This window comes from Diadema antillarum, unplaced genomic scaffold (genome assembly GCF_040938485.1).
Source record: "Diadema antillarum isolate AM-2024a unplaced genomic scaffold, OU_Dant_1.0 seq00000978_RagTag, whole genome shotgun sequence".
Classification (NCBI taxonomy): domain Eukaryota; kingdom Metazoa; phylum Echinodermata; class Echinoidea; order Diadematoida; family Diadematidae; genus Diadema; species Diadema antillarum.
In genome coordinates, this window is record NW_027271818.1 from 279896 (window position 1) to 304493 (window position 24598).

The 24598-nt window shown below is 37.4% G+C and overlaps 1 protein-coding gene across 1 annotated transcript; it reads right to left on the reverse strand.

The window, feature by feature from the left end:
• Nucleotides 1–878: 878 nt before the first annotated feature.
• On the reverse strand, nt 879–9711 carry LOC139742065 (uncharacterized). Its single transcript, XM_071652626.1, has 8 exons — nt 9511–9711; nt 6590–6738; nt 5988–6090; nt 4867–4945; nt 3705–3863; nt 2507–2622; nt 1898–1994; nt 879–1009 (listed from the first exon to the last, which is right to left on the reverse strand). Exons 1-8 carry the CDS (start codon nt 9709–9711, stop codon nt 879–881), a joined length of 1035 nt encoding a protein of 344 aa, XP_071508727.1.
• Between the last annotated feature and the right edge of the window lie 14887 nt (nt 9712–24598).

Below are 24598 nucleotides of genomic sequence, written 5' to 3' on the forward strand. Positions count from 1 at the left end.
AGTACTTTATCTAGGTGGACATTGTACATCATCACATTCGTTTTCTTTTTCCTTCTTTACAATTTTTTGCACGAGTGACAAAGAGTAAAAATGATTAGATGAGGAATGACTGGGAAGCATTGGCATTACTACCAGGCAAGAGGAGGAAGAAAAACACGAGAGATATGAAATATCATTGTATAAGGCATCATTGCGAAATTCTGTGCATGAAATTGTTCGGCTGCATTACTAAATGTTTCACTCTGATCAGTAATTTTTTTTTTCTTGGGACTTAAAGATGCCTTTGTTCTTTTATAAACTCAGGGGCGGATCCAGGAATTACAAAAAAGGGGGGCGCACGCGCCCCCTTTTTTTTCTTGTTATTTATTTTATTTTTTTAAAAATGAATAAATAATGGGGGCGCACCCGGGTGCCCCCTCCTGGATCCGCCACTGAAACCCCTCCCTCCCTGAAACATAAGGAGCCAACTGACCAAGAAGACAAAAGGGAGAAAGATGAAGAAAATGAGGATAGCATTGAGGATGAGGAGGAGATAGGGAGAAGAAAAAAACAAAAATCAAGAAATAGAAGCATAGTCGGTAGTATTTGTACAGACACATGGTCAAATGTCCATCAGCAAAACGCCCAAAAAGCCCTGGTGGCTGGAATGGGAGATTAGGAGGAGGAAGAAGAGGAGGGGGAGGAGGAGGAGGAGGAAGAGGAGGAAGAAGAAAAAGAAAAAGGAGAGGAAGAAGAAGAAGAAGAAAGGACACATAGACCTGTCCGAATCATACACCTCTTAAAGGCCCAGCATTTGAAGAAGATATGGAATAAGAAAAAGGCGATGATTACCACTTGCTAGCGGAGGACGAGGAGGATAGGAAGGAGGTTGGAGGACTTTAGACGTGGTTGGCTTCGATGAGCTCGAAAACGCCTGACGGCAAAACTCGCGTTGGTCTGTCGAAGTACGTCAGGGTTATCTCGCCATCGACGTTGTTCAGGAAATGGCCCCCTTGAGCTTGTTCTCGCTCTGAAGTGTTGGCAGAACACCGATAGAAACAAACAAATACAAAATGATAAATACAGGTCATATTTCGCAGCTGACTCGTGTTCGCTCATAAATACCAGTGATGAATACAATCTGTAGCTATCTATAACTTTCGATCTCGCTCAAGTTATCTTCTATCAACTCAGCTATGCATATCAATCCTTGGATAAATTACTTCAGAATGGTGTTATTTGCCCCAGGTTGGTCCCTTCAGTGTTAATGCTACTCTTCCAGAAGTCCCTGCCGTTATTATTACCCCAAACATTACCAGGTATTCATTTTACACCTGGGTCACGGGGAACACGACGGGCAAAACATGTTTTCCATAAATGAAAGCACCGTGCAGGCATCTATTAAAGGAATATTATGCAATGCACACGCATTTAATATTGACTTGTAATGACTCGTATTACCCTGATCATTATTTATGTTTCCAAACAAATATCTGTATATGTGCCGTATATTTCAAAGTAAATTTTTCTATTATTTTTCTTCAGATTACTTGGATACGCTCACCAAAAGAAAGAAAGATAGAAAATATAGAATATATGGCATGTATTTAGATACTGATTTGATCACATAAGTGATGTTGAGGGTATCATGAGTCAACACAAGTCATGCATTGGCAATATTAAACTTAGGTCCTTGAACAACATTCAGAGCTATATCCTAGATGCTACGGTGTTCCACCATTTAATCACTGTCAACATCACCACAGTGTCAACATGATCGCGATCAATACTGGACCAGTGGCAACATGATCGCGATCAATGCTGTCCCACAGTGACAATATGATCGCGATCAATACTTGACTGCAATATGCATTTCAAATTACAGTATGATACTGACTATTGAGTTCATGATACTTACGTCTACGCTTGCACTCGGCGCGACGGAAGACGTATCTATTATTCTCGAATTTCGTGATGTCGAGCAAGAAATCTTCGATTGCCGACTCGTCGAAAGGCTACGTTGATAGTGGAATTTAATTTTGAACAAAGGAAAAGACAAAGACAAGAAAATAGAAAGGTTAGGACGGATCGATTTATATTCATTCATTTTCATTTAAAATGAAAATCTGTAACAAATATGATTATACACCACACTTACGCATTATTCTTTCAAAGTGTGAAGCTTAACATTTGTTTGAAGTCAGCGTGAAATGAACAGAGAACTTCATTTTAAAAAATCAGTTAAAATTAGTGTGGAAGTCACTGGGACTAATGGGGTGATGACATCATCATACCCGTCTACTTTGCATATATTATTATGTAATCATGAGCTATATCACTATTCTGTTAAATAAAGGTGAACTTTGTAACTTCTGAATCTTTCTTAAAAATCTTTCCAATTTTAGTGAAAATCTCGCTATCCTGTTTGTACGAATTTATTCTCAATAATTCATGGAAGAAGTAAACATTGCACAGAGTTTCTCTTTAGACTTGTGAGGTGCAGCAAGGCGCCAGTTCTGTAACTCACCTCCATTTTGATGGTGGCACTGCTGAAGGCTTCTTTTGACGATGCGTTCCGCAGAACGTACAAGGTGCTCACAGGACGGCTTAGGAAGCACGCTACAGGTACGAGTTCAAATTCACCTGCGTGCGGAAATTAAAAAGAAGAACAAAATACAAATGGATATGTCACCAAAATGTGTTAGTGTTTATATAAACACATTTCATGTCAGTTCAAGGATAATTCTTGTTCTTTGGTTAATACCACGTGGTTGAAATAGCGGCTATACGTGTTTTGTTTTGTTTTGTTTTTGTTTTTGTTTTTTGGAAGGGGTTTGTTATGCACAACGCTTTGTCGTAACTGTATATTGATTGCATTGTTATGTCTTCGTTGTGAGAAAATATGTGAAACAAAATATTGAAAGGTAAAATTGACATAGGCATTATTAATCGGTGATGGTTGAATATAGCTGATTGATTCAATTTAAAGACTATAATAATCATGCAGTAATAACAGGCCTAAATACCGAGGGAACATTTCATGAAGTGGTTTGTCTGACAAACTTGTCGGACAAATTTGCTCTGAGCCAATCAGATGCAAAGATTTTAGTAGCTTATGACAGTTTTTTAGAAAAAAAAAATCTGACAAAACACTTCATGAATGCTCCCCTGGGCACCGTTTCATGAAAGATGTCTCTGAACATTCCAATAAAATTCTTGGTTTTGATTGGCTGAGAGGTCACTGACTGTTACTATGGCGATTGTCAGAAACTAGCAACTTGTCAGGGCTGACAGCTTTCATGAAGCGGTGCCCAGAATGACCGTTGATGAATGATGCGTTTCATTGCCTTGATCTTCAGGATGAAATCAATGGGTGAGTTTACATTGTATTCAAACGAACGGATCTTTTTTTCCCCTCTGAGTACTGTAGTGCGCTATTTCATCCCCTATCCATTTCTTTGTTTTGGGTCTGGCATGAACATGTCTGAGGGAAGCATTCTTTTAAATTTTCTTTAAAAATCGTTTGCTGTTCAATGTATTATACTGATATCAATTCCTGCTTTGATTTTAATCAACTCAACACAAAAAAAATGACATGGATTTACCCAGTTATTTTTAGTTACCCTTTCAACCAACAGAGAATCCCCGCTCTCCTGAGCAAAAACAATAACGGCGGTTGCTCAAGAGTTTGATAACCGTCCATGTCAATTAGCTCCATGGCATACCTCGTTGTGCTCGCATGGCGAGTCTTCCCGTGCGTGCATTGGACTGCATGAACACCTGCGATTCGTTGTGGTGATCCTGGGCTATGTAATATGTTACCGTCACGGGCAAGATGCGCACCCCCGATGACGTGACCACCACCTCAACGGAGCAATCAGTAGCTATACAGCGGGGATGGTAAATAGTGATGATGATGATAATGATAATGATGATAATAATAATAATGATGATAATGATAATGATAATAATAATAATAATAATAATAATAATAATAATAATGAATATAATAATGATGTATCAAACAACAACAATAATGGTAATAGTAATAATAATGATAATAGTAATAATAATAATAATAATAATGATAATAATAATAATAATAATAATAATAATAATAATAATAATAATAATAATAATAATAATATGTTTGAAAAAATATGTCTTGAGTTTCAATGAATACAATGGACTTGAAAGCCCTGGCCGTATATCACATTGCCCTATACGAAATACTATACTAACATAAATGGCAATAAAAAAATCTTGGTACAACATCTATACGACTGTTCGTTAGTTGTGTTTCTATTTTATATGGATGGTGATGAACACTTCTTCAACATCCATAGCAGGAGCGTCCCTCTTGGCGCCTAAGAAGTTCTTCTCTTAGAGACTGGAAGATTGAAATTATTTAGGATACGTACCGCCAAGTAGTAATTAGGTGGAAGATATATATATATATATATATATATATATATATATTATATATATATATATATATATATAGGATATATATATATATATATATATATATATATGTATATATATATATTATTTGTTTTTGTTTTTGTTTTTGTTTTTTGCTACCATCTGTCATATATATATATATATATATATATATATATATATATATATATATATATATATACATATATATTATTTGTTTTTGTTTTTGTTTTTGTTTTTTGCTACCATCTGAATATCTACACTGACAGTCGTTCATTTCTCTCCATCCCCCACCACTCTCTCTCTCGGATATCTCTCCCTCTCTTTCTCTCTTCTGTAGAACTTTAGAATTAATTTTAACTCTTGATGTCGGGTTTATTCTTTATTCTAACTATAGAAAGAGATTTTGGTATTTCACCCCTCCCGTCAATGATGTGAACTTACTCTCGATATCAATCGTAATGGTGATCTCGTGCTCAACCAACTCGAAGTTTCCACAGATCTCGACCTCTCTCAGAATTTTCTGCAAGAAGGAAGTACATTCATGAGACATGTTGGAGAATTTCGAAAAGGTTAAATGCATACCTAGGAGATAGCTCTCGCAGGAAAATAGCATCAGACATTTCTTAAACAAGCCAACTGTTATATATTTTGTGTTTAACTTTTGCTTGCGCAAAGCATCGGAAAGGTAGAAGGTGATAGACTGACTAATGTATACTCTGTGAATTGTACATTAAACTCAGAGTATTACACAGCAGAGTGTGTCAAGGAAAACTGATGCTTCAAGAATGAGTATTACAGATGGATACCGATCGACGGTGCATGACTGGCATTTTGTGTAACAATAGACATCTAGAGAAACAGCGTGATTGACAGGTTCTTCACCCAGAAAAATTAAACAACGACAATAACAAGACAAACAATTATGAAATGTAAGGGCTTAGGAAAAGGATGTGTAGAGAGTTGTAGTCTACGGTATATTGAATGTGCGGAACATTCATCAGTTGGCTTAAGTTCTGTTGTAAACGTATGTTGGGCCTCTTGGCTAGCAACATTATTTATTTATTTACACATGTATTTATTGAATTATTTATTTATTTATTTATTTGTTTATTTGTTTATTTTTATTTATTCTTATTTATGTATTTATTCATTTAAATTCATTCATTCATTTATTTATTTATTTATTTATTTATTTATTTATTTATTTATTTATTTATTTATTTATTTATTTATTGCGTTCAAAACTAGGTTGTTGTCCAGGGAGCATGAGCGGGTGCGTTTTGCCTCCTGCTCGCGCGTTCCTTCACCCCTTGCCTAGCCTTTTGGCAAGGCCTCGTGGCTGAAAAAAGAGACTTACTGCGAGAGAACGGAACCGCTTTCACCGATTTCTAGCAATGCTCGGTGTGGCGAGTTAGTCTCATTCCCCAGCCACGAGGCCTTGTCAAAAGGCTGCCCCTTGCCTCGCCCTCATTCTCGGAAAGGACGCGCGGTGTGTGGTATAGAAATTAATAAGCTAGAGGCCTTGCCTCGAGACTAGTCTAGCTGTAGTGGAACCAACTTACCAGGGTCAGTTTGGTCTCAACATCCAAGAAAAGCTCGTGCACTTTGATGATGTTCTTGGAACCCAGCTCCACGCCATTCAGATGGGTGATGATGTCCGATTCCCTAGAAGACGTCAAGCGTATAAAATTCTATGACGTAAGAGTGAATACCATATGAAATACCAAACAAGCGACCTCATCGTACGTGCCCCTCCCTGTTAACGACATCAATCTATAGGATATCCGACAGAATTAAAAAGACAAACGTGAAAGAGAGAAGGGAACATCTTGGTATTCGCTAGAAATGAAGTGTTTCCAACGTCCTTTTTTTAACCATTCTACAATCATTTCACGCGACGAGTGTAATTTGTTGCGTTTCGATCGAAACAAAAGGAATTTGGTGAAGATTTGTGGAGCAGAAGTGAGAACCTCGTGAAACGAAGACACAATATACAGTACTAGTAATCACTCCTTCTAATACACATCACTAGTATGATTACGACCAGTGTCATCGTTTTGAAACTTTACAGCTTTGTATCTTTCCCAAATTAAGTGGCGTATCTATGACGAAGGGAAGTTTTAAAAAATGGGAAGAACTGTTTTTCTTTTTGTTTTTGTCTTACCTCAACTGTGCATGATGAGCCAGGGATTGGTCGAACACTTTTGCGATTTTGTGTCCTTCGGCCTCGCGGACGAGATGTACGCCGAACCGGCGGGGAATGCTCCGGCCAGACACGAACACGGTGTTTCCTACTTCTTCTTCGTTCGCCGCCTATAAATACATCGGGAGCAGCGAAATATCGCAAGTTGGAAGACAGGGAGCGATGGGGGGGGGGGGGGGGGGGGGGGGGGGGGGGGGGGGGGAGGAGGGTTGAAAGCAGAAGTGAAGTGCAATATTCGATTTCAAAAGATCCACGGACACAGAGTTTAGCAAGAAAGAAAAAAAAATAAGTATTTCTTGTCGGAAACTTCCTCATTGCTAGCTAGACTAAATTCCTTTCATTGTGTCTGAACTGATACAATCTTTTTTATTCTTTTCGTTTCTTTTTTATTCATCTGTCCTACCTGTTCTTTCTCACAGAAAATTGAGGTAAGGTTCTTCGTTACTTTTTGTGATAGGCTTGATATACGCACAATACTGTCATATCTTTCCACCTCGAATGCAATAGTCATTATAGCCGATATTTGCTCATTTACACTGCAAAAAAGTCCGGCGTTAAATATGAAACACCGAGCTGGTGTTACATTTCCGGTGCTCATTTATGGTGTTAGATTAACACCTCCGGGTGTCATTTCAAGATACAAGATTGTTTTTGAAAAGTTTTTGAAATACTGCAATTCTTGTTGATTTTGAACTTCGACAAGACGATGAAGAATTTTCCGACAAAGTACTTGATTTTTGAAGGAAAAAAAATGTGTAAACACATTTACACCATAGTAACACCAGTTGGTGTGTTCTCCTAGTGACACTGGGCGGGTGTTATACCATTAACACCAGCAATGTCAAATCAACATTACACCATGCGGTGTCATTCTTGAATTAACACCAGCATAGTGTCAAAAATATCACCAGCTACAGTGTCAAATTAACACCACGAAGTGCCAGGTGAACACTTTCTACACCTGTCGGTGTTGTCCTCTATTGGCATTTTGATCGGTGTTCGATTTAACACCCATGGTTTAAATCTAACACCGATGCTTTTGCAGTGTAGATATCATACATGATGTACACAATAGTACACTGTAAAAACATCGGTGTTAGATTTAACACCACTGGTGTTAAATCTAACACCGATCAAACTTCAATAAAGGACCACACCCACAGGTGTTAAAAATGCACTGTGATGGTGTTGAAAAGTGTTCACCTGACACTTCGTGGTGTTAATTTGACACTGTACCTGGTGTTATTTTGACACTACTGGTGTTAATTCAAAAATGACACCACATGGTGTTGATTTGATATTTGCTGGTGTTAATATCAATGGTTTAACACCCGTCCAGCTTCAATAAGGGACCACACCAGCTGGTGTTACTTTGGTGTAAATTTATTTTCACATTTTTTCAAAAATCTAGTATTTTAATGTAAAATTCTTGATCGTCTTGTTTAAATTAAAAATCAACAAGAAGTGCAGTTACTAAGAAACTCTTCAAAAAACAGTTTAAAATTTGGAAATGACACCCGTAGGTGTTAATTTAACACCATAAATGAGCACCGAAAATTCAACACCAGCTCGGTGTTCACTATTTAACACCGGACTTTTTGCAGTGTATAGAAAATATTATATGTATTTGAAAGAGGAACAATTTCATTGAAAACCATGGTTAGAAATGGCTAGCTTTACCTTAAATTAATGCAAGTTGTTCTAAAGTGAACTCAGATGATTTATTGTAATAATTATCATCTTTCTGTAAAAGCACTTGAAAGAGGACAAGGACGATTAGGATGCGAAGCCTCGATTACCGCTGTTGAATTAAGAATCTGCCGGTCCACACACCTCACATAAGAAATCCTCTTTCTTGTTCAGCATTCAGATTTCCGTTGTATTTTATACCCATTTCTGACACTTACGAACCAACTTCAACACGAGCTCGCTGCTGTTCGAACGTAAACGGCGTTATTTTCACACGGTATGTGCTGAGAGTGTCAGCTGATGTGGGCGGGCTTTGCATTCACCCTTCTGAAAATGGTTCCATTATTCTTTTGTGCAAAAACCGCAACCAATGCATGAAGCTGAAACATATGCCTGGCTATTACGTCTATAATGGAAAATGCAAGCTTATCATGTGGTTATTTTCACTGTTCCGTTGAATTATAACTTTTTTTTTAGTGCAGCTGACACTAACTTGTCACATGACGTGATATTTTAGATATTTTTACTGGTCATCTTTCTTTTTCGCTTATTTGCTTTGCATACTTTTTTTTTATTGTGTATGGCATATATGGTTCCCACATACACCACAGACACACACTCCCAACACACTAACAAACACACAACAAATAATATAGGCATTTGATAAAGAGAAACTATCGTGTATATAGGGCCAACATCGGTACGTCATCAACTTCCTTTGTTTGTTTTTAGCACGGGACATCGCCTGTTCTGCCCATTTTAGTCGTAAGATTGGTTCGTATTCAGTAGCACTTGCAGGGTGACGGGGTGAGTGGAATAATGCACGCCGTTTTTTTCCGAACAGACAAAATACATCAAACGTAGTACATATATCACATGTAAGCTTCGTGGCTGCTGATGTTTAAGTGCAATTCTAATCATTAATTATTTGATTAAACCCTAATAAACAGGCCAAATTTCAACAAACGGTATATAGAGGCAAAATTGAAAAGATACTGAAATCTCAAGTTACGCGTCGGGAGCTATATTTTGTAGGAAAGGAACGAAAAGATAAGTAGGGCCCTACCTACATCATAAAGTTACCACATCTTGCGTATGCTAAACGTCTCACAAGGTGGTTTATATTGGCCTATCGTAATATATTTTATATTTTGATACAGGCATGCATACTATCCTGTCAAGGAGTATCTTACCTCTGATAATGATGACAACGGAAAGGTGAACGGCTGCAAGAAGCGCCTCGCTCCATTCTCCCCCGTATCGACGATGTCGCTAATGTTCTCGACGATGTCGCCAATGTTCTCGGCGACTCTCCCCAAAATAGATCCGACGCCGTCCGTCTCCTCTTGCCCATGGGCTGCCATGCCCAAGCCGCGTTCGTCGCCGCCGCCCATCGTACAATCAATAACGTTTACTGTAGTGATTTTAAAAGAATCGGTGGAAAGCATCTTGGCTTTTTGTTGTTGCTCAGAATTCTGGGGATCTGACACTTATAGCGTTGATGCACCTCGTGAAGAGTGAACGGCACGCTTTGGAATATGATATTATTTTGAAATCAGAGCAGACTCTTGAGAGTTTTCTACGAGAGGATTTTCTGGTATGCGCGCACTCCCTTGATATCTTGTGCCGTTCTCAGTAGTTGACTGTTGAATGATGAGATTCTGCTGGGAAGAGACCTTTTATGTTTTTGCGTGAACATGTGCCTGCGGACTAGCATTTGGGGACTTCCCTGTTCCTAACAACGTTTGAACGCGTGGGCGCGCGCATCTTACGTGTAATACTGTACATGATCAAATCATCGTCAAAGCCAACACAGTGAGCATGACGCAACCAGGAAAGCAGGGACTTCCCCGGATCGCCCCGTTTCCTTGCCCTTTCGCAATACGAGTGTGTAGATTCAAATGGTTGATGGACCAGCCAGTACAGAAGAAGAAGAAGAAGAAGAAGAAGAAGAAGAAGAAGAAGAAGAAGAAGAAAAAGAAAAAAAAAGAGCACTATGTGTAAGAAATCCATTGTTCACTTGCATGTGTGTTTTTTTGTTTTTTTTGTTTGTGTGTGTGTGTGTGTGTGTGTGTGTGTGTGCGTTTTACCCCCATGCGTTTGTGTTTGTTTTGTTTCCATAGTAATGTCTAGGGCAGCACGCCCGTGCTCTAAAGCAAAACGCTTCAATACTCTGGCTTGTATTTTTTTTTTCTCTTTTTCTTTTACTTTGGTAACAAGCAACACTGTAGCAATATCATTTTGACGTCTAGCGTTATGTTCTAGACCTACATTTTATTAGTACGGCGAATTCATTGTGTTGAGAAATAAAAACATGCCTGTCCCTGTGTTCAAGTTCAAATGCACCTGTACAAGTTACAGATTATGGGTTTTGGCATCTCCACTCAACAGTGAGCAGTTCTTCACAACTGATTCGTTGATCGTTGTTTGTTTGTGCGTGTATGTGTGTATGTTTGTTTGTTTGTGTGTGTGTGTGTGTGTGTGTGTTTGTGTTTGCGAGTTTTTGATGTTGTTTTGTTTTGGTGGCATGAGTTTGGAGAGGTGGCATGTGTTTGCGCTACACTATACTGCACACATTAGATTCCCATGGATGTGTGGTAAATATTTACATTTAAATGAAATTTATAGGCATTGCAAATGTGCTCGAGTTTACCAGTTTTCATCGTTTCTATAGTTATACTTTAATTCAACGTCAAGTTTTGATGGTTATTGTTACATCATTGGATTAAAGCAAATGGCCTTGTGTGAATAGGAAAAATGAGCAGACGTGGTAAGTAGATGCAATTTACTTTTATTATCACTATTATTATGTTATATAGGCCTACGTCTGAAATTTTACACTTTTATTTAAATCAAATACAGTTTATACCATGCACAATTTTCTAGGTACCAGCTGAAATCATGGATACTTCGGTGACTGGTGACAGTTTTTATTTTCTTCTTCCCCTCAGAAAACAGTGCCTTGCTATGTACAGGCACCTCAGAATCCAAAATTTCAGCTAGAGCCTCTCAGTGCATGCTTTATTAGCTGTGCATTATGTGCGAGTCCGTAGTCCCTCCGTTATCTATTCATAGCATATTATGTTTGCCTCGTATATTGACTATGGAAGAGAAATGCGTTGTGGTCCAATGCTTATATATTATACAACTTGCTAAATTACAATGTGCTCAAAATACCACTGCTCGGGTCTTCAGTGGAATGTTTTTGCTTCTCCAAAGTTACTCCAGTTCTTTAAAGTCTTCACTGGCAACCAGTGTCCAAAAGGATTGATGGAGTTTAAAATACTGCTCCACACATGGAAAGCAGTGCATTCTTCGGCTCCAAATATTTTGCAAAACCTGATCTCAGAATCTATAGTAAACATCTAACAGCCTAAATAATCGTCTCAGCTCTCGGATAAAAAAAAAGCTTTTATTTCTGCAGCCCCATCTCTCTGGAATGCTCTTCCACTGAGGATCCGATCAGCAGAAACCACTGAAACATTTAAAAACATTTGAAGTGTTTTTGCATCTTGTTTTGATTTATTATTTGTTGGATTTTTTTTCACTTATAATTATTAGTAACATAACAAGTACCCTTGCCTTCAGTTTTTCGTCGTGGTAAAACTCATCCCACTTAACCATGCATCATAGTTGCAGTTATAAAGTTGGTAAACCCTTTTCAGTCATTTGAAATAATCATATAATCAAAACGTCCCAGGCATGCCCAAACTATACAACATGTGCGACACACAGATCGAGTGCTTGTGTTACACCTATAGCAGGGCTCGACACGAACGGTGGCCCGGTGGCCCGGGGCCACCAAAAACGCACGTCGGGCCACCAAAATTTCAGAAATGAAGCATTTGGTGGCCTGATCGGGTCACCAAAAAAGGTCGGATGTTTGCCTTTGGGCCACCAGAAATAAAAGTTAGTGTGGAGCCCTGCCTATAGTGTTGGTCTCCTCGGAATCTCGAACGGCACAAAAAGTCAACATTGATCTACGCCTCTGTCCTTCGGGCGGGACATGCAGTCGGCACATGCATGCATATCAATTTAGGAGTTCGGGATTTTGTATCCGAATAAAGAAACTACGGAGATGGTAGGGATTTCCCATGTATTTGGCGATTCATCACGACGAGTAAGAGAGGGAGAAACGGGAGGGGTGGTTAGAAGCGGGATTACTGACAACTATTGTCTTAATACATAAGTCGTGGCCTTGCTGAGTGAACAAAGCCAATGGTGTATTCAAGGTTAGAAAGTAGCTAAAAAAAAATCCATCCTGCCAACACGTGTTGGAAAAAACCAAAAACACACCACAGGGTGACTCAGCACAACGAGGGGGGGGGGGGGAGGGAGAAAAGCAAGAATTTGGGCAGAAATTCTGTGCTTCGAAAATAAGCCATTTTCTGCGTTCTCACAATGTGCGTATCACTATGAAGGCCAGTGAACATAGCTAGTGGTGCAAGGTTTGCACAATAATACCTGTCCCACTTTGCAAACAAACTTAATTTTGTTTGAACTAAATTGGCAGAGCTCCATGGTGCCCTTGCTAGCGAGCAATATTTGTGATAGCCATTTGTCCAGGCCCCCTCGCTCAGCTGCGAAGCAAGCCCAGCGGAGCGCGGCAACCCCACTCGGCTGGGCTCTCTTCACCATACAGCGAGAGGATCTTGACGAAAGGCTACATTTGTCTTGACTCCAACTTTAATCGAATACTGTAAGATAAAAAGGAACAACTATGAGTATATGTTTGACTGTACATGTACTTGAACTTCATTGTCAGAATAATCTAATTTGGAGAAGAGAGGCCTCCTTTAAAAAGAAATATTATTATATTGTGTCTATCGGTCACTCGAATTAACACAAACACCAACATGACAAGGTAATTTTTGTTTCATAGCAAGCAATACATTGTCTTTTAGCTTTGATAGGGCAACATATTTGTCGAAGTAATTAATTTGACATTTCTGTAATCAACACTAGAGATCAGAGCTGTTGAGCGTGTTTCAAACATCAAAATTCTTATTTGGAAAGCTTTTTTTTTTTTAACTTTATTCAATGAACTTCCATTGTAATCTATGATATACGCGATTGGACACAATAGACATTTTGCGTATATACACAAACGTATATTGTGACCTCGCATTGTCTTGATTTTTCTTTCCTTTTCTTTTTTCTCTTTACCACTTTCGTTTTCCTTATTTTCATTGTTATATTCTTCTTATATAATGTTTCGAAATCAAATCATCATTTCCATAAAAGAAATCCAATTTTTAGCCAGCTCTGACATGAAGGAAGGAGAGCGTTTCTCACTATATTTTGTGCAAATGTTCATAACAACGACAAGACCAAGTTTTGACATAAATAAATATATCTTCCCTAGCCCCTTGTCACTAAGATTTTCTATACTGAATAGGCTACCAACTCTACTTTTTTACTTTGACTGCAATTTTATCAACATTAATTTGCACCCTCATTGACAAAATTTAATGTACACTGACCGAACTGTTACTTATGCTTTAATATTCTGTCATGATTGACGGGCGCAGTATTTGTAACTTGATCGCTGAGATGTAGATTTTGAGCGGCCAAAACTCACTTTAAATGTTGTTGTTGCTGTCGTTGTTACTTTCTTGTTTGTTTGTGTTATGTTTGTTATTCATTTATTTATTTATTTATGTTGTTGTTGTTGTTGTTGTTGTTGTTTTACCACGATCGTGTCTCGAACGAAATGGAATTGGGAAATTTATTTGGAACGGCTTGAAATTGATATGGAATGTCTACCTTGTTGTCCATGTTATATAAGCATAATTATCATCAGTGTATATTACTTTCGGAAACGGAAAAACAACAAAAAATTTAAAAAAAAGGAAATGAAATGAAATGATACAGGACTGATCGAGGTAACTGAATTTTGCCAGTAAACAAACTTACAGATAACAAGAAACCGGATTCTATCATTTACAAATGAATACATAATTACAGCCTATTCACGTCATCTTAATATAGTTAAGGTACATGCATGTAACAAGCCGGAAAACCGAAAACCACTTCCGTTGTCCAGAAGGTGCGACAGCTGGTTATAGCCAGATTTTATCCAAAGGATATCATTATTCAACTACACGAAGGAAAAGAAATCAAGGTGTTTCATTTATTGATATCGAAATTCTTCTAATTCAGATGAGTTATAAAAATATAATAATGATGATCAACGACAATGTATGCCGGCACTACTTCCTCAGTTTCCACGCCCTTTCACCACCCTTTCCCACGACTTCTTCCGTCGATGCCAATATCCGTGCGTATCCGTGTGTTTGAAGTGCGGATGTTTGAAAACGAAACTGAAGTGGAATGCATTTCTATGTATATACTGTTTCACCTCATTTCATCCCTTTCTTCTTCCCTTGCTAGCTCAATGCACGCTTCACAGCATACACCAATATGCATGTGTAATGGTGAACAGTATTTGTTAATGGTATGGTTTGTGTGCACTGAGGCTCATCGGTTGAGCTTTGCATTTGTATAATACATGTACATGCAGTCAGGCTCCAGAAGACAGAGAAATAAGGTGTTTGTACTATAGGCCTGCACCCTATGTGCCCCCTGCTGCATCCGATTCCGTCCAGTATGAATAAATCCCTTTTCATGGTAACTTTTGTTTTTGCTAAAAGGGCCCAGGTGTTCACATCACAAAGTCTGGATTTTTTATCATCAAAATACTGTATGTATCCGAAGTTTGGCATCATTTAGGCCTAAGTTTAATTTTGTATTATGGGCTAACTATAGACTCCATCCTGCAGGGGAGGAAAATATCTTTCTTGACTACCGTGATAACATCAATTGTAAAGTCAGCAGCGATAAACCTATCACCTGATGGTATGAACTTTCCCATCACCATTGTACGTGCCCCAGCTCATAGTGGCAAGACAGGTTTTGTTAACATCAGTAATTCCAAACCTTTTCTTGCTTATTATTATGAGTTTGCAGAGCTGCAAGGTCTTGATGATTCTGCATGAGTCTCCCTGAAAATGTCAAAATCTGTTCATGTCTAAATAAGAGAATATCAAAATCTCCCTGATTTGGGAATTATTTTTGTCCACTGAAATGCATGTGACACACAGATATCTCCCTGATTGCTGTGTGGAATCTCCCTGATTTAGGGAATGTTGGCAGACCTGAGTTTGTGCAATAGGCAAGGTATATACGGCACTTGTATATGACACTTTTATACCCATTGTGATGCTTATTTCAGCTGACTTTACTCCACTTAGCATCACAAAAGACAAGACAGTTGCGACTTTCGGTGTTTCTTCCTCTGATTTTTTTTTTCAGTTTATGGGGGAGGGGTTGGGGCGGAGCATATAGTGGATGCAGAATATCAAAAGTTAGATTAGATAATGTTGGATACACATTTTGAGATCAAGTACAGTTCTTTAATTTTTGATTTGTAGACCTATATACCAGTATTTGCATCAGCAGAAGTCAGCATAACTTCAATATCAAGGGAACTTAAATCGGCTCTCCGCCATTAAAAGACACACCTAATTTTCTATCTGCCAACTAAAAAGCGTAGTAAGCTCCGGATATTGCCCTCTTGGTCTATTGGTCTCGAGCTTTCCGGTAGTGACGTTTTGTTATGATATAGTGTATCCAAAGTTGTTTCAACCTTGATCGTTCGAATCAACCATGGTGGTATGGCAATAATTATCATAGATTTCGAAAAGCAGCAAAATCAGAGCAGTGATATATTTAAGAATTGCCTGATTTAATTCATCATATACGGATAACTATAATAATAATAATAATAAAGGATATTCATATTGCGCAGCTACTATAATAATATACTCTACTGCGCATTACACAATGACATACATACAAGAAATTCAAACAGAAAATACATTATTTCAAAAAGATGACTTTTTAACCTTTTTAACTATTGATACGAAGACGTCAATTCTTTACGGATTTCCACAGCAGTAATCAAACAGAAACCTACACTAACCCAGGCGTTGCCTCACACATTCAATGGGTTACCTGTTCGAGCCCCATAATCCGAAATAGCATCGTTTCCTGCGTAGTGAGCACAACCAGTCTTGTGTACCATTGTGTTTTTTCCTCTGTTTTTGTGGGTGTATTCTTGTTTTGTTGTTGTTTTTTTTAATTAGCAAACACACTCTGTCCCTATATATGCCCAGTCATACGACAGCTCATGAAACGTGTGCCCATAGGTGAGACATGACTATTAAATGCATATAGATGACCCCGCCTCACTTTTTACGACAAGCAGGATCATGGACACCCACCGAAGAGTGGTCTGTTTCAGACCCATTAGGAAGCACATCTTACACAATATACCAACCAGTGTGTAATCTTGAAAGACTGAATAAGGAGTACTTCAAAGAATGAGACGAAGAAACTATAGTGAGCGAAATGAAGAGGAATAGAAGAAGAAGATGATGATGATGATGAAGAAGTAGAAGCAGAGGAGGAGGAGGAGGAGGAGGAGGAGGAAGAAGATGATGATGAATAATTAGAAGATGAAGAGGAAGAATGAGAAGAACAGGAAGAAGAAGAAAGACGAAGTTGGAGAACGGTCGTCTGCTTCCGTTAACACTTACCCAATAATTATTCAAATGTACGTATGTCTATTTTCTGCCCACTCGTGTTTCCGGTATAAAGTGTTGTTAATATTGATGCCCATTTACTTTGTGAGTCTACCAGCTGATTAATACGCAAGATTCATACCCATGTTCAACGTATACTTCAGTACATATACCTTTGATAGATAAAGAGTTCGAGTGAAACTGAAACAGAATCCGTCAAAAGCGGACCGAAAATGAAAGAAATTGAACTCCAAGGTTCGGTATAGATGCTCTACGGAAGCAGTGATGCAAGGAGTAACCATTATTACAATTAAAGGGATTGTACAGTAGGAGCCTACTGGTTGAGGTGGGGATTCATGTTTTGAACATTCCTAATGAGAAACCTCTGATGAAATATGAAAGAGCATGTAATTTCAAGGAGGATTCAACGTTTATTAAAGAAAATTGGTTTTCAACTGGCTGAGATATCAAAAAAAGTGATAATAATAAAAGGCGACAGGCCACGCTTTTTATTAGGATCTCTTTGTTTCACCTTGTTTTTGGATATCTCAGCCATTTCAAAACCGGTTTTCATCAAATAAACTTTTGATACCCCTTAGAATTGCATGCTCTTTGACATCTCATAGAGTGGTTTCTGAATATTTCGCAAAACAATAAAAGCTAAATCCTCACCTCGAACAGAACTGTACACACCCTTTAAAGTGGAGTAGGTGAGGATGTCACTATGTCAGAAGTCTCTAATTGACCTGAACGGCCAAACCTGCCCCAGCGGCCACCTGTCTATATAGCGACCGCTCTTTTTGTCTCCCTTGAGTGGCCGCTTTAGACAGGTTAACTCGACTGCATTAGCATCATCACAAAATTCCCCGTTCTCAGGGTTTTGTCCTGGGCAGCAAATTTCATAGACATGTGATAGCCTATCTTAACCAAATACTTTTTATATGAGGAAGGGTTTGTATAGCTGCAAATCATCCACGGAAAAGTATGTCTTTATGACATATTTTTGGAAGAGTTTTAAGGTTGATACTATCGTCACCGTTTCTACTTTGTTTTATGTGATTAGTTCCATGTATCACTGCTTTGTGAAACCAAGTTTAGAGACATCGTAACTTTTTAAAGTCATTTTGCGCCTTTTTTCCATCCGAGTTTGATAAAAACCTCTTCATTTCTGCTCGTTTTATGTAACTCTACATTAAAGTCAACTTCAACATGGTGTAAAGTCGAACCAGAGTGAGAGAATTATAAATGAATACAAGCAATTCTATTGTGATATTGCGTTACAGAACAAAGTTGAAAAAACTGTTAATTGTGTACGTGTCAAAACGAGAGAAAGTCCTCACCAATATAAGACACGTGATGGAAGATTACAGTTATAATTGGTGTAAAATTTCTTTTCTCACCGTCGGGGTCGGTGTTTCCCGGAAGTCCGGACGGGGAAAAGGTCAACTTGGACACATCCGCGGGCATGCGAGTCGAGTCGTAAACCCGGTCGGAAACGGAAGTTAGACAAGAGCATGCGCGTGGCGTTACGAGGTATACTTCGACCATGAATTTTATCAGAAGCGGATGTAAGGCTCAGTCAATTACACTGTGCTCACAAGCGGCAATCGTGTAAACAAGAAATGGAATATTCCGGGCCTTGTCACGCAATTATTATAAAATCTTGCTAAGATTACTTATAGTAATGATAACGTTATCGAACGTTGAAGCGCAATTTCGCATGATCGAGTTGAGAGTAAAATACGGGTAAAGAGAATAGCAGAGGTTTTGTCAAAGTTCAAAATGTTTTCCTCTATCAGTCGATTTTGGTCATAAGCACACCTGACAATGTTTCCACTCCGTTTGTAAATAAGGTAAAAGAAACAAGAAGAAGATTGATTTCAGAGATTACTTGTAGTTGCTATATAATTTAGTGGTTTACAAACCCTTTGCCCTTATCAGTAGTTTTTTCGAGGCTATTACTGGACTAGAATAGTTTGATTATACCTTTCACTTTACTTTCACCTAAACATTTTATGAATTCGTTATTTAACATTCTCTCTATATTCAAAGAGTTACTCCCAGTTCATTTTCCATATATCGCTTTCTCTCCGATTATGAGAGGATATTTACCACATTAGCGTAAAGTCACAGAGATCACAATACAAAATGAATTGCAGTAGAACACCATAATAGCTTTCATGTTTCCGTTGTCCTAACTTACGTCAGGCAGATTACTGTACACGGTCATGTGAAAATTGTACTTTTTAGTTCCATTTCTTCGAATCCTCTCGTGGCCTTTTCCTTGAATAGTGTAGAGGGTGTAGAGGATGCTACAACTTTCAGTTTAGAGGTTATTTCCTGATTAAAGTAATTAACTTACGAAAGTATGCATTGAAAGGCATTATTACCCAGAAGTTTTCTTAAAGACTATGGAGAAATTCTAACCGATTCCTCAACTGATTTACATTTTTTTTTCTCCTGTTTTTATCGTTGAATTCACGGGAAAGAAATGTTTGTTTGAGATTTATTTTTCTTCTTCAGTCCCATAGCAATCTTTGTGCTTTCTATAACAAAGCGCTTTCTGCGGCTATTTTCATCGATATCCATGTTCCTTACATATTTATTTTACATCTTTATTTGGAGATTTGGTTTGTCTTTTTTTGTGCCATATTACATCTGTTTCTTTCTGCACTAATTAAATTTATGTTGTCAAATGTTGTGAAATTTCAATTACTGTAATTACTTTTTAATAAGTTACTAACATTTTATGATTATAAAATTGTCTTTTCTCTTGATTACGACGTTAATTGTATTATATTATGTATTGTGTTATGTATTATCGGTTGTATTATTTTATCTATTTTTGAGATGTGGAACACTCTTAAAACGTCCGGGTCAGAACTGACCCGGAAAAGGGTCCGTTGGAGTCACACTACGTTCCAGGTCAAAAATGATTTGGAATATGGTCATGAAGACCCGGAATGGTGTCACCCTGACCAAAGCTATGACTCTGAATGGGTCATGTCTGACCCCATTCCTTGTCATTTCTGATCCGGAACGAAGTGTGGCCCCAACAGACCCTTTTCCGGGTCAGACTGACTCGGATGTTCTTAGAGCGAACAATAATAGATTAAATCGAAAGCAACTGTATACTTTACTGATATCGCAGAAATTAAGGCAGATCTGAAATATGGGAGTAAATCAATCAAATCAAATCACTTTACAATCATGAGAATATTCTATATTTATGAAGATCCTATTCCTTTTTCTTTTTATTCGGGGTTATAGGAAAGTTCATAAAACATCAATGCCAGCATAAATCTTAAAACTTATATCAAATTCACTGAAGCAGTAAAGTGTAAGATTTATGCCTCCTGATATACCATATTCGTATAGCTTATAAACCAGTATCTATGTCGAATAAAAATTTTCCAAGTTTACAATTTTACAAGTGTGATGAGTAAAAGTCAGTTTACAGTGGTCTAGTAATAGGGAACATGAACATTTGCAATATATTCAAAGAGCCTGCATTCCAAATGAATAAATGAATGTATAAATAAAAATATGCTACAATTCCACCTTCAATAATCCATTATCATGAAGAACACTATAGCTGTTGGCTTGTTTTATGCGTCCGTTTTCCTAGCTCCTTTCCGGCAGATTTCGACAAGGTCGCGTGAGAATTTTTATTTTTTAAAACCCTACTTCCTGGAAACCCCTCTTATCATGTCACAGTGTACAGGGCTTCCACCAGAGGATGTTATAACTTTCAATTTTGATGTTTTTTTCTTGATTGAGGTAATTAACTTACGGAAGTTCGCATCGGAAGATGTTATTGCCCTCTAAACTCTCAACTAATTTTCATCGATTCCTCAACTAATTTACGAATTTATTAATCGCCGAATTCTCGAGAAAGAGAGTCTTTTCTCTGAATAGAGTGTTCAGTTTCGGTGACAATTTTGTTTAATTCCTTTTCCGGCGAGGTACTTGACATTGGTTGAGTCTATCCGAAGCAGCATAGAATGTTTGGTCAGCTCTTGGTGTTCTTGAAATATTCTAATTTGAACGTGTATGACATGGAAGAATATTATGGCACTAAGTTAGCAAACATACGCACAGAGCCCATTTAAAGTCATTCAGTTGGTCATGAACACTTTTTCTATAAGAATGTGATAATGATTTGATCACTTTGAATAAGCTGCTAATCAAAATAATCACTGCAATAGCTATAGGATTCAGTTTTGGCGTATTTAGGCGCTCCGTTATGACTTTCTTTTGTTTGACTTGTTCTGCACTAAGTGTGTGAGCATGCGTGTGTGACTGTGTGTGTGTGTGTGTGTGTGTGCGTGTGTGTGCGTGTATGTGTGTGTGCGTGTGTGTGCGTGTATGTGTGTGTGCGTGTGTGTGCGTGTATGTGTGTGTATGTATGTGTGTATGTGTTTGTGTGTCCGCGTGTATGTGCGTGTATGTGCGTCGCGCTACCGCAGATAAGGACATGAATGACAAGTGTATTTTTGCACTTGTTCATTTGCTTTGCGCTTGCTTATTTTACAAGTTTTGTATATGAATGCGTTATATAGTATTGGGGAATGCTTCATAAAACTTTGCTTTTAGCAGTCTCCCAATCTAATTTCCATTTCATTACTTAAAAGAGACCTCCGAATGATTTTCATATTTTTTACATTTGAACCACTATAAATTAGTTATATTAAGGACAGAGTTTCAGTATTAATGATAATTGGGATGAAAAGTAAGAATATTTTCGAAATTTATAACAAATTGCAATGAACAAGGATGATGACATGGCAGGTTCCCCATTAGAACTTAGTAACACCAACATTTGCCCATGTAATGGTGCAATACTGTAAATATGGGAGGACAAGAGAATTATACAACATAAATAGCTGCTTTTCAGGGAGCGTATTACGTAACTTGCATAATATACCAATATGTTTCGAAATTTTATTACAAATCAAAGAGCGGTGTTCATTAAATCTTAATTTTTCGTCAAATATAATACCTAGAAATTTAACCGATGTTGATATATATAATTGAACATTATTCATCTTAATTTTAACTTCATCTAAAACATGAGATATTGTGGGTTTACGAAAATACATAACACTTGTCTTTACATAATTAGCAATTAATTCATTAGCATCAAACCACTCAGACACTTTATCGAGCTCAGTATTTGTTTTAGAAACAAGGTACTTAAAATCACTGTGCGAGGAAATAATATTGGTATCATCGGCAAATAATTCAAAATCAAAGGACAAGTTCACCTTCATAAACATGTGGATTTAGTGAAGGCAACAATGTTGGTAGAACGCATCAGTAAAAGTTTGGGGAAAATCCGACAATCCGTTCAAAAGTTATGAAATTTAAAATATCTGTGCACTCACTGCTGGAGGAGAAGACTACTACAGTGTATGATGTCACATGCGTACAACGATATAAAGAAAATAAAAAGAGAATTTAACAAAACTTGACTTTTTGAATAAAGTGCACATTTCCTCGACTTGTTACTGACATATGTTGGGGGTAATTATTATTCCCCCCTGACTTCTGAAAGAGAGAAGTCGAGTGTTCTTTTATTATGTGAGAAAAGTGAGAATATCTTGAATTTTCTTTATACTTTCTTTATATAGTTGTACTCATATGAAATCAAAAGTTATCGTAGTCTTCTCATCCAGCCGTGACTGAGCAGAAACTTCAAAAATTCATAACTTTTGAACAGATTGTCCAATTTTGCTCAAACTCTCACTGATGTGTTCTACTCATATTGCTGCATTCACTCAACCCACATGTCTATGAAGGTGAACTTGTCCTTTAAAGAAGGAGGTTGCATAACATAAATCATCGATATATAAAAGAAACAGGAGAGGGCCCAGTATATGGATCCCTGGGGGACTCCACACTGGACCCTAGAATATAATGAACTACAGTTATTGTAGAAAGTAAATTGGTATCTTTCATCTATAGATAGCTGTGGAACCAGTCCCACACTGTACCCCCTAATGCCAAAGTAAGATAATTTGTACAAAAGAATATCATGATTAATCAGATCGAAAGCTTTGGTTAAATCAAGAAAAGTTCCGAAAGAGTGCTTATTGTTATTAATATTATTTAAAAGTCTATCATGAAGGTCTATTAACGCATACTCGCATGAATGACGTGCCCTGAAATCATATTGGGAATTATTTAATAATTGGTGTTTGTCCAAATGAGAAATTAATCTATTTTAAACATTTTTTTTTCCTAGAATTATCGAAATACAAGGCAACAAAGCTATGGGTCTGTAATTAGAAAATGAAGGTTTATCTCCCCTTTCAAAAACAGGTATTATTTTAGCAATTTTTGATTTTTTGGAACCCTTCCACAACATAAAGATGAATTAAATATATGTACTAAGGGGGAAACAACTGAATAAATTAACATTTTTAGAAGGGAAGTACTTAGTTCATCGAATCCTGTGCTGTTACTGTTCGTGAAACTTTTTACAATATTAATAATTTCGGATTCATTAGTTGGAGCAAAGTACAAAGTTGTTTCACAAGAATGTTTAAGATAAGAAGAAAAGTGAGTCATGGAAGTGTTATTCAATTTTTCAAGTGCAATTGATGCAATATTTGAAAAAAAATTCATTGAATTCATTTACAATGTGCTGGTCATTAGTAATTTTTTCATTATTCTTTACAAAAAAGAAGGGAAAGCATCTTTATTTTTCTTACCAATGAGACTATTAATTATTGACCAAACTCTAACTAAATTATTCCTATTCATCTGAAATAAATCACCAAAATATTGTTTTCGAGCGGCTCGCAAAACTGCAATTAGTTTATTACGGTATGGTTTAAATTTCAATTCGGACGATTTATGTACTACGTGATGGGAAATTATGAAAATCGCCTGGAATGTCCCTTTAATTGAAATAAGATGCGTTTCTGTAGTGGTGCTCATGGAATATACTATTTTGCATTTGTAATGCATGTATATTGTTAGGCAATTATCAAATGAAATGTCTCTAAGCGCTATAGGGGAAAAAGGAAGAAGAAGAAAAAAGAAAGAAAGAAAGAAAGAAAGAAAGAGAGAAGAAGAAGGTACAGTTTCAGAGGTGGTTAGACATGAGACATAAGGCTATTCAATAAACATGGATTGAAATTTGTCTATCGAGTATGTATATCAGGTGACGCAATGAAAGAATGAATGAATAGATAGATTAATTAATTAATGTGGAGGTCAAAATGTGCACTGGAGGTCACGGGCCTACGTTGAAATCAGAATTGTAGGTCTATTTTTTTTTAAATTCATTTATTCATTCATTCATTTTGGATGTGAGGTTGGCGAGTTATGTAAATGACAAAATGCCTTATGAAACCTTAATCATACCTTAAAGGACAAGTTCACCTTCATAGACATGTGGGTTGAGTGAATGCAGCAAAATAAGTAGAACACATCAGTGAGAGTTTGAGCAAAATCGGACAATCCGTTAAAAATTTATGAATTTTTGAAGTTTCTGCTCAGTCACGGCTGAATGAAAAGACTACTATAGCTTGTGATGTCACATGAGTACAACGATATAAAGAAAGAATAAAGAAAATTCAACATATTTCCATTTTTCTTGCGTAACAAAAGAACACTCGACTTCTCTCTCTCAGAAGGCAGGGGGAATAATATAACCCTTAATATACGTCAGTAGCAAGTCGAAGAA